At 29.5% G+C, this 12,442-nt stretch overlaps 1 protein-coding gene across 2 annotated transcripts in view; it reads left to right on the forward strand.

The window, feature by feature from the left end:
- LOC134687503 (adhesion G-protein coupled receptor G6-like) overlaps window positions 1-12,442 on the forward strand; it is a 48,937-nt gene that overhangs the window by 22,837 nt on the left and 13,658 nt on the right. For both annotated transcript variants that reach the window (XM_063547859.1, XM_063547860.1), the window contains exons 7-15: window positions 1,198-1,355; window positions 2,460-2,586; window positions 3,569-3,684; window positions 4,781-5,012; window positions 5,998-6,169; window positions 6,679-6,813; window positions 8,134-8,292; window positions 8,814-8,963; window positions 10,338-10,465. In XM_063547859.1, coding sequence (XP_063403929.1) covers window positions 1,198-1,355; window positions 2,460-2,586; window positions 3,569-3,684; window positions 4,781-5,012; window positions 5,998-6,169; window positions 6,679-6,813; window positions 8,134-8,292; window positions 8,814-8,963; window positions 10,338-10,465 — 1,377 coding nt within the window. The remainder of the gene's footprint in view (window positions 1-1,197; window positions 1,356-2,459; window positions 2,587-3,568; window positions 3,685-4,780; window positions 5,013-5,997; window positions 6,170-6,678; window positions 6,814-8,133; window positions 8,293-8,813; window positions 8,964-10,337; window positions 10,466-12,442) is intronic.

Genomic DNA, 12,442 nt, shown 5'->3' on the forward strand with positions numbered 1-12,442 from the left:
TAAAAAAAATATATGAAACAATTACAAGGATTTTATAAGGTTTTTGACATATTGCTTTTTAAAATGAATTTATAGCAGAGAATAAATAGTATATATAACACTTTATGAATAAAGCCAGAGGATTCCGAATATATGGCAAAAACTCAAAAACGAAAGAAGCGAACATTTTAAGTACAAGTATTGTTTTATAAGTAAAGAATGATATGGATAATTCTTGGTTTAATGTATCTATATTTCTATTGAACAAACGCTTACCCATTGTGTCTTTTCTTCTCTTAATTACGTGTTTACTGGAGATTTATAGAATTATATAGGAATATATAAAAAGTGGGTACAAAATGCAATAATTATTATAAAATCAAGTCTGTGCTAATTCCGGTCATTAGTACAAAACGGGAGAAAATTTAAAGATGATAACTATCTATTATTCGTACGATCAAGCCTACATTTCCATACGCTTTTATTTGAAGAAAAGAGGTAAATGATCTGTAAAATATAGTGAAAGAAAGAATTCGACGCAAAGGTTGATGATTTATAAGAATCTTTTGCCGTTTATACATATCAATATTTGTATAATGAAATGATAAGGTATTAGAATAACAATTTATTTCGGACCTTTATTTCTCGGAGGTCCAGGATCTCAATATTGGTATACATGAACTAGTATAAATTACTAATTACAGGGAAAAGCGTTCTAATCTGAATAAATCGTTCAGGTGTGCAATAATATCAGATTATTACATTGCATTTTTCATATCGGATATTTAAGCAGTCCTTAGTTCAATATCAGCTCAAGGGCCGAAGGCTCGAGGTATGATATTGACCAAAATGAGCTGATACAGACAATAACTATTTCCACTCTCTCATGCAAAGTTGGCCGTAGATGGATTACGCTATTGTTTATGTTCTTTTTGGTTTATAGCTCTTCGACGTATTTGATCCATATACATCCTAGGCTTTTAAATATTCGGCTTTGAACGTTTCTGATTAAAGTAAATCGAAAAAAAAAGCATTAAACGCATGACATTGATCACTTTTTTACATTTTTTTAAACTTTCAAAAATACTTTTCTTGTATCAATTACAAATTATATTTTTTGGTTTGTCTTGTTTATTGTTCCATAAATTGAAACTTTTTAATCAAACATTGTGACTTTTGTAATTAACATGTCTTTGTATTGACGAGTTAATTTTTCAGGTCTCCAAAAAGGACAGTTAATGTGCGAGTAGTGATAACCACAATAGAAGAGGTTGACAGTGACAATCGATCTTCCTTCATCAAAAATCAAATCCCACAATTGTCACACTTGTACTCGCCAGCCTACCCAATACTCAGTATAGATATTAATCTCCTTGGTAATTATTATTCTGTCATTATAAATCCAAATTTTTAATTAAATATAAAACATTGGAAAGATATACCACACTGCTAGTTTAATTCAATGTTGTTGTTTGTTTTTTTTACTTCAAACACATTATACTTATAAGTACAATAAATACAAATATTTTTTATATAACACAACATGACATAATACATCAAAGAAGCAAATAAATTTCAAGTATTGATTACTAACAGTTCGGTCCTGTGATTAAGTGCATTAAACAAGAATTTACACAAACTACGCAAATCTTTTCCATTTTCAGTGCTGAGAAGTTGCACTAATTTGATCGACGATGGACGTCTATAATAATAAGGTTTATTAAACTGTCTCATAATGTCTCTATATAATTCATTTTGTAAGACAAAACGGAATACATCTTCAGTTGTATTTGAGGTACAAAGAGTACACTTTCTATCTAACCTATTTCCACCATGATAAAGGTCTACTTCAACAAACAAATTATGTGAAGACAATGTAACCGGGTTAAATACCCTCTAAAATTCATATGTTTTGTTAGATAATTCTGTTAACATCCATTATTGACAATGTATTTATATAAATAACACTTAGATGCAATTCTCATTCGATTATTCAAAGTCTGTTTTGCTTTAACCTATATACCTGTTTTTACAAATAATAATAAATTTGTACTGTATCAATAATCAAATTGTCTTGGTTATACCAAATCTAGGTTAAATAATAGTTGTTGCAGTTGATAAATTCAACTGTTTCTAATATAACAGAAATAGTACATTATAATATCAATATAACATATTCATTTACTCATAATTAGTGTAATTTCGTTTTGTCATTTATTCGGTGTAAATGTTCTTTAATTCGATTATATTTTATTCTCCATATGTCTTAAATCTATTATTTAAACCATAAATGTCCAATTATTTTGCTGAATTATTTGTATTTTTTACAATTATATTAACTTTAAACAATATTTAAGACATATTAAAGTAAATATAGGAAACTGAAGATAGTTTATACCGTCTGTTTGTCCTACAGGTGATGTATTCCTGATATATGCGTCTGACAATATTTCTAAAAGAGGAATTATTTTATGATTTAGATGGCAAGTGTCCAGCAGAAACTACAAGTGATACTAAAGGCCAGTTCCAATGGAAACCTGTTTTCCCAGCAGAAATTTCAACGGTACCCTGTTCTGGTAATTCAGGAGCTTCAGCAACACGACTTTGGTAATTACAAATTATGGAGCCACGAATAGAACAAATTGGTAGTACGATTTACAAAACACATGTGTGTAATTGTGTATGACCTAGTAATGAGTATGAGCTAAACAGCTTTTGGAATATTGTTATAACCAATAAGATTTTTTGTTATATCGATTGAATATATCCGTGTTGGTTTTTATTTTCTAAGATAATTGACCACCCCATTGTTTCATTTAAGTTTTTGAAATGAAAAGAAAAGGATAACATAAGAATTAATCAGCAAAGAACCAACTACCGATTCCTCCAATATTATAAACATATATAAAAAATCAAAAATTATACAAAACTTCAAAATGCATTGAAACAGGGGAGGTCTACACAAACTGACAAAATCAAACGATTTCAAACAACGGAACAATGAAAATAATGCCATAGTCCTGACAAAAATAAAAACACAGATAAATGATAAAGAATAACACTGTGTTTAGAATAATTGCTACAAGTACATAACCTACAAGAAGAATCTAGTTGTACGAGCGCTCAACATCACCTCTTCCAATCTAGCATACATATTGCATAATTAAAACACACGTAAATATTACTTTAACCTAAAATGGTTTACTTTTTAAATTGTTATTTGGATGGAGAGTTGTCTCATTGGCACTCACACAACATCTTCCTATATCTAAGAACAGTTAAAGACACAAATACTATTTGATGGAAAACCGACGCTTAAAACTTAATTAATAATTTTAATAATAATGTATGTGTTCCCTAATAGTTCATATTGACTGATTTTATAACCTTTCGTTGTTGAATTTATATTTTGTTTTTAAATTACCACATTTGTGCATTTAGCCCATCCCATGTTCTATTGGTTTTTAATCTTTCGTTATTTTCGGTAGGAGCGGTCCTAAAGAAGTAAAATCCAGAAATCCCTACGCAAGTAATTAATTGAAATATTTTTAACCAATTATTGATAAGTATGATTTATCATATTTTATAGTTCCACGAACCAATCAGGACAACCAGTATGGAATGCACCAGATACATCATCTTGTCAGTTTATAAATCAAGTCACACAGTCTCTTACTGAACTCGCCAACAAAAACGTTGATAGTAGTAAGTGTTATTCTAAAAAATAAAAAAAGCTCATCAGACTTATAAGTGTGTACGCCAGTGGCGTGTGGCATGTTCGACTACATAAGACTCAATATTGGCATCCTTGAATAAACACAGGTTAATGGCCAAAATCAAATAAAAAGATGAGAATTAGAACTGAAATTTTTGAAAAGGCGTGCCAAATACAACTCCGAGGTACAACTATTTATCACAAGAGTTAATCTGGGAATCGATAAGACAACTCGACTACAAAGCTGTTACCAATACTTTTTACATTTAAGGTAGCACAATACAAAGATTTTTCACTCCCAATCAGATAACTTTAAACTGATGTTATTCATTTCATCCTTCTTTACATTTTATAAATGAGGTGTCTTCATAACATCCCAAATTATTTTATAGATTCCTGAACTACACAGCTGGACCTCCAAAACTGTGTCTCAGATTTCCAAAAACATCAATAGAACAAATTTTATACCCAATTGAATTTAGTGATCTCTTATGAATTGATGTTGCAAACTTTATTGAAGATTTATGAGAGAATGAAATACAATATGAAGATAGGAAAAATCTGAGACACAGTTTTGGAGGTCAAACTGGGTTGTGCAATAATCTATTAAATATTTTGGGATGCTATGAATAACAAAGAAGCTAAATTCATTCAAGTATGGACATCACAATATAGCAACTAATTACATAACGATTAATTATGTAATAATTATGTCATAATGAAATTATCACAATTTGAAAGATTAATCATTCTTCTTTCTTTTGGTACCTCATTTATAAAATTTAAAGAAGGATGAGTCGAATTACATCAGGTTAAAGATGTCTGATTGGGGTTGTAAAATCTTTGTATTGTACTATCTTAAATGATAGTATTTACAACATTTTATCGGTTCTTAGTTTTTAATTCAATCACAATCATTTTTACTGGAGTAAAGTTTTGTAAAATGATGTAAGTTCAATCATGTTTACTGTAGTTTAGTTTTGTATATTAAGATAAAAGTGCCAATCTCTTAAAACATATTTAACCTTATATTTAATATTTGATTCAGTTGCAATTAAAAAAAAATTTTGCTTTGTTTTGTTATAGGTAATGCTAACAGCATTCAGTCAGACCTTCTTTCATTATCCAGAGAATCGTCTTCTTTTACCGATGTTGATGTATCTCTTTCCGTGGAGGTAATTGAAGATCTGCTAATAGAAGGTTCGCTATATACAAACACTCAGAAAGGTCAGGACATGATGGAAACAATGAGTAATATACTTAACTCACCGGAAAATGTATTAACAGAGTCAGAAACTACGTATAAGTCATCAGAAAGGTATGTCATGTCGTTTGTGTCAAGTTTTATGACCACGCTTCACATCAAATTAACATAAAAATGACAGGACAGGAAATGATACTTCCTAGTATAAGAAAATTCTGAATATTAATAAAGGCAACAGTATAAAATTGCTGTTCAAAAATTATAACCCGATTGCGTGAAAATATATCCGGGTTAGAAACTTAAATCGAGGACGACAAATTAACTATAAGAGGAATACAACAGAACACCAGAAACACTAAAGAGCAATAATGACAAACGTCAATGTAACATACATAGAAACGAACTTTGTGATAACAACGGCCATATTCCTGAGATGGGACAGGACATTTTAAGACAAAATTGTGGGTTGATCCTGGTTTTATGGCTAGCCAAAATCCCCCGCTGATGTGACGATGTTAAAAATACTATTGATATGAGAAAATACTGTTAAGTTACGTAATGTTTCTATGTTACAGATACTTTGAAACGGTTTTGTTTTTAAATGATATAGAGCTTGCTTCAAATATTTTTTAAACAACGTCAAATAATGACTTCAAACGTGTGTTTGAGTATAAAGAGGTGAACAAACTTCGATCATGGTTATCGTAATATATCGGTGTAGGTCTGACCCTGAGTCATTGCTCTGGAGGTTTCATCATCGTAGCCTAAATAATATATAATTTGTTCTGTTTTTTTCAATAAAGCCTTATTAATTTTTAACACAAAAATGGAGAAACTATGAATCTATTCTTTATGCTCTAAAATATGGTAAATGAGAATACAGCATTTATTGTACACTATGTGGGGATAAATAGCAGAAACTTATATAAATGATTATAAAATATGCAATAGAAGTTGCCACTGTCTTTTTTTTTTGATGATCGTGTAACTTGTTGTTTTATTTCTCACTACACACAGAATAAAGTGTATTGACAAATTAACACTTTTTCCTGATATGCATTTTAAATATACATCTGTCATATTTTTAATATCAAAATAGATTTGTTAAGACTGTAGAAAGTTTGGCTAATAGAATCGTGCCTTCATCAGGAGAATTTACAGCAGTAAAAGACAACTTGGCGTTAGCAGTGCGACAAAATGACCCTAATAACTTTTCAGGACTAACTATGGCAGTCAGTGTGTCGCAAACGCGAGGAATTAGTAAAAATGGAGTATGTTTTTTATTTGTTATTTGATAAACTTTATCAAAGCATTTATAAAAATAACAAGTTCAATTTCAAATAATTAGATTATTCAATGTTCGGTTATTTTCATCCTAAATTTTTTTATTTACAAACAAAAAAAAAACTGGAAAGTCCAAGTTAATCTAAATAATTCAATTAAATTAAACGTTTTAATTCACTTTAAATTGTTAAAATTGTATGGAATGCTACTTATTTGAACCTTTAGAACATTTAATTATGAAAATAGATAAACACAGAATGGATTTTGTAATGAAGTACCGTTTTATATCAAAGTCAAACATTTCAAATTTTATGTAAACAAAGGATTTAACAGCATAAATAAAGGCAATAGTAGTATACCACTGTTCAATAGTCAAGGAAATTAAGAAATTACAAATTAAACATTTTAAAGAAGCAACAATTTGAACATCAAAATAATAACATTAATGTTTGATCATGCAAGTTTTAAAATATTGAACCATATGTTTTTGTTATAGATTACAATAAAAGATGGGGTTGATCTATCAGACCTGCAGACAGGAGTTATTATACCGTCAACATTTTTCCAAACTGTTGGTGGTAATTCGCCAAGACTTGCATTTGCAGTATATGGTAACAACAAAGTCTTCAAAGTAAGCGTTTTATGAAATTTTATTTATATACATAGTTCAGGAAGAAAAATACATCTTTCCATTGTATTCATATTTTTAAGTTTAATCTGAAATTTGACATTGAGGGTAGATGCTTTAATAGTGTAAATGAGTTTGAAATAAGTTTCTAGATTAGCCTGATTAAGAGTATGCCATTTATTATGGTTTATCATTAAAAATGGTGAAACAAATGTATTGTGAAGATTAAAATAACAAAAATACTGATCTTGGAGGAAAAATCAATTCGGAAAGTCAATAATCACATGGCAAACTCAAATAACAAAACGCATCAAAAACGAATTGACAAGGACTGTCATATTCCTGACTTGGTACAGGCATTTTCAAATGTAGAAAATGGTGGATTAAACCTGGTTTTATAGCGCTAACCCTCTCACTTTGATGACATTCTCTTCAAATTTCGTTATATTTACATTGATGCGTTAACTAAACAGACACAATAAATTAAATAGTCAAAATGTAGGTACATCAGTCATCATCGTATAACAATTTCAAAAGGAAAAATTTAACAGAACACAAAAACATCTATCTACAAACACATTCATTGATTTGTGTGTCTGACGTCAGAAAATTTTATACGTCACATAGATTTGTCGTTTAATGTGCATACAAACAGTTTTAAAATTTACATAGGTAATGTTAGCATACAGGGTTAAAAAATCAAAAGGATGTAAGAATAAATTTCAGAAATAGACCGATATTTAAACTAGTCAAAAAGTTATATATAGAATTTATAAGAATCCACGAATAGATAATTCCACTACGCGATTGAATGATTTTGGCGTTTGTGGTTCAACGTATATTGTAATTCATATTAGAAATATATCATAATGACAAAAAATCGAACAATATCATACTGACGGGATCTTTTAGAGTACAGATTCACGTAATAACAACCAAAGAAATACAAAAAGTCGCATTACAAAACACACCACCAAAAAATGAAAGACAATAAAAACACATTGACGAGATGTATAAGTACCGATCCACGTCAAACGGATATTACATAAAACCATTCAAAAGTAAAATTAATATTAATAGTAGAACAAAGACAAATGAAAGAACTATAAAACACGTTGTTAAGATGATAAACAACATCCGTTATAATACCTATGTTACGTATTTAATAAACCTGTTTTGATCTATTAAATAATTATTTTTATTTATTTTTTATGTTTCTTTGTTTTTATAGAGTGTACCTATTTTGAAGAATGTAATTCTTTAAACATTTATGTCTAACAATTGTAAATCGTTAAACGAATAATTTTACTTTTTCGTAAATAGAATGCTGTCACAAAGAATCTGAAGGCACCTCTAGTGACGCCTATAAATGTCCAGAGTGTAAACGTGGTAAATGCTCCTGTAATATCAACATCAGTACAGAACACAAATGTACAAGGACTGAAGCAACCTGTGGTCTTTAGATTTAAACATTTCGATGATGTATGTTTTCCTTTTAGTATGTAGTCTTTGACATTAGTTTTTATCAATAGTTTGTATTTGAAAATTTCTTACAATATGACATGCTTTTTATCAAAATCGAGCAAAAGGATTTTGTGCTATTCGACTACACAAACGTCTTGAAGAGTTCGAAAATTTAGATATGCTTTTTTAAACATTCGAACATTCGTAATTTTAAGATTACTATCATATATACTGAATATGAAATACTATAATAATGATATAAATTGCCAGTTGTAACTGAATTTGTATCATTTATCATTACTAGACATCGATTCGTTTTTACATTTTATGATAAGTAAACTCGCGAAAAAGAAAACGTTTGAAATAGCTGAAAAGCAAACATCTTTGAACCATTGTTTTTTTACAGTAACATCAGTTATTATCACAATACGTACCTTTTTAAGACTACAACATGTACAAATGTGAATACTTTTTTTTCAAGTTCTTCACTAAATTAAATATTCTTAGATTTGTTTCAACTTTCTTTAATTCATTGTCAGAGTTCTGATCGACCACAGTGTGTTTTTGTTGAACCAACTGTATCTTCCAGTATAGAATGGTCGAGCCAAGGATGTATAGTAAAAGAACATGTAAAAGGAAGTCATACAGACTGCGAATGTGATCATCTCACCAGCTTTGCCTTACTTATGGTTAGTATTCTTGTACTCTTCAAACTAATTTTCAAGTAATAACAATATATTAAGTTTGTGTAGGGTGTAGAAGGGATGATGATACATGCCTATATAATAATTTATACGTTTTGATTCTGAGATGAAAACAAATGTGTCATGAAATCATTTTTCTGATTTAATGTTTGTTAAAAATTACATCATGTATTGTAATCGACTAATAAAAATGTCATGCTTTCTACGAACCTATCGGGTCATATCATTATTCATTTTGTTATCAAATACATTTATAATTTTGATCATCACAGGTTTGCAATGCTTAAAAAAGTAAGAAAACGCCAAAAAGAAATATGCCAACAGGTTAAAAAGAAAAAATGATGAACAGACAACATTCGTAAGGCGTAAGATACCAAATAATCATTCACACTCTTAAGTAAACAAAAAACTTGCAACGCCATGGTGAAATATGGTTAATTTAGTAAATGTCCAAATCAACAAATTGTTTACCTTAAATTAAAATGCGATATATTTGATAACTATGAAAAGACATGAAGTACCCTGACTGAAGAAACAATTTAGATACCACTTTCAAAAATAAAACTGCGAAATAAGCCAATAAGAAAATAAACGAATAAACTCATCATAGATACCAGGACTAAATTTTGTATATACGCCAGACGCGCGTTTCGTCCACAAAAGACCCATTAGTGACGCTCGAATCCAAAAAAAAAAGCCTTAGTATTTCAAAAATTCAAAATTTTGTGAACAGTAAATTTATAAATATAGCTATTTATCAATGATAATTCATGTCAGCACAAATGTGCTGCCTACTGGGCTGGTGATACCCTCTGGGGAATTAATCTCCACCAGCAGTGGCATCGACCCAGTTGTAGTAAATAAACTCATCATAGATACCAACTAACATATGAGACATATGAAATTCATGGCATAATATTGTATTGTACTACAGTTTCAATCAATCGATCGGTATCAAACTATAAACAAATGTCATTAACAAATAATAAACAAGAAAGGCAACAATTAAGTGACCAAATATCCAACAACGTAGACAAATATATGGCTAATACAACACGCACCTTTTCAATAGTAATGTAATTCTATTAAAATATTTTATGTGAAGCTGTTATGATACTACTTCATATGATGATACGATGTAGGGTTACTGGGTTTTTATAATATCGTCCTCGAAGAAAGACGTAGTTGACATATTTCTAAACCGCATTTTCTTCTTTAATAATATATTTCAACGAAAGAAAGTCGTGTAAAATATTGCTATTTAATGTTTCTTTTTAATCATAAAATCGTCATAACCTACTAAAGGTTCAATTCAATAATGGATATTTCTATGTTTTATGTGTATTATGTTTATTTCAGGACATCTACCAAACTGGTGGCAATTTGTCTGAAGCAAATAAACTAGCCTTGACCTATATTTCCTACATAGGATGTGGTGTGTCTCTTTTGGGTCTGTTATTAACACTGCTTACTTATTTTATGTTTAGGTGAGTTCAATGAACTTAATATGAACCAAATACGCTAACATCCTACTAATCAAAGCATCACTAAATCAATCTTTTTGTCCCAGTCTTGATAAATCACATAAATGTTATTTTACACCCAGAAGATAAAAACAAAGTTAAATGGAACATCGAAAACAGTATTTGTTTGCATCAAATTCAAACATTTAAAAACAATGAATTAAAAAGTGACGAGATCTTCAATATCAGTATAAGAAACATACACAAAAGGCTTGATAACTGCTTTTTTAACTAATTTACATAGCTCAATATGTGTATTTTTACTCTATAACGTATATACTTATTGAAGCTCTTAACATTTCGATTAAAATAAAAATTGGACCATGCATAACGAAAAGACTTGTCAAACGAATAATAAGTTAGTTTTATTTATTCTACAAATATTTGACGACGATGATACTTGTGATAGGAACAGTTAAATTATCTAACAGGATTAATCTGTTATTCATGTAAAATTTGAAATGCGAAAGAAATCATAACGTATTTCGTTTTTTGTAGGCCTTTCATTTGCAATAATGAAATTCAATTATAAATCAAAAAGACATTTTACTTGCTTGGTGTGTTGCCATTTTGTTGCCTTCTTATTGCTTGTATACCCCTATGACAATTTTACCCATTATGGCTGTTTTGTTCACGCATCGTTGTAAATGTAATGGAATTTACATACAAGTGAGCGGGCTATAAAATCAGGTTCAATCCACCATTTCCTACATTTGAAAATGTCTGTACCAAGTCACGAATATGACAGTTGTTGTCCATTCGTTTGATGTGTTTTATCATTTAATTTTGCCATTTGATTAGGGAATTTCAGTTTTGAATTTTACTCGCAGTTCAGTTTTTTTTTATCATTTTTCTTTTCAAACATGTAAAGTAGTTTAAATGATAAAGAATATTTTCTGCTTAAGTTTAATGACATTTGTGTATGTTGTACTCTTCGTGTCCTTACTAACCTCATTTTAGTTTTGACTCCTTATCTGGATTAGGCTAAACTTGACGTCATTTTTGTGTTGACCAGCTCTTCAATCGTTTTTCAGAGGTTTTTGATTTTCAAATATTTTCGTATATTTTCGCATCGATCATCTCTTAATAGACATTTTTTAATTATCGAAACACGTATCTTGTGCTTAAAAATTGATATCACTACCACTTGGTCGATACATTTGCTTGTTGACTGTTTATAAGCTTAGCAGCAGGTACTTTGGTACTGGCATGACATTATGGATTTAGATATTGTTAGATAAAACGATTTGCTGCTTTAAGATTTGTGTGAAGTCCTATTAAATTAAGGAATATTCTCCCTCATACAAAAGTCTGATTAATTGTCTGGATTCTACAGTACCTAAGTTCATTTTTTTTTTGGTCATTTCTTCCAACGATTTTTTTTAGGATTTTTCAAATATTTTGGTCTCGATCATTACTCAAGAGACATTATTTGTTTGGACATATGCTACACAGCTACTTTTGCATAGGTACTATTACTACCGTTACATTTTCAGCATTTTGAAAATTTTCTTTTTCAAAACTCTTAAAGTTATGATTTTCAAACATGGAATATTGTATTATTTCTGTACCAAAATTTTAAGTACAAATCAAGTACTGTAAAATACAAGTACCTAAATACACTGTATTACAATAGTTGTGAAGTGAAGAAATAGTACTAAATATTAAAAGTGAATTTCCAGTACTTTTTTTTTTAATACAGAAATAGTACCTATGCAAAAGTAGCCGTGAAGCGGGTAACTTAATGATTTTGTTATAACATATTTAATAGTAATTTTATGATATAAACAAACTGAATAATTGAATCTTATGCCTCATTAACAGCTAGCATAAACTACCGCCTTTAATTGAAAACCAATTAAACGGAAAAAACGGAAACAGTATGTGGAATATCCTTCCGGACTATCTGATACCACTGCCAATTATCTAGTATAGAGTTTA

The sequence above is a fragment of the Mytilus trossulus genome, chromosome 10, assembly GCF_036588685.1.
Source record: "Mytilus trossulus isolate FHL-02 chromosome 10, PNRI_Mtr1.1.1.hap1, whole genome shotgun sequence".
Classification (NCBI taxonomy): Eukaryota; Metazoa; Mollusca; class Bivalvia; order Mytilida; family Mytilidae; genus Mytilus; species Mytilus trossulus.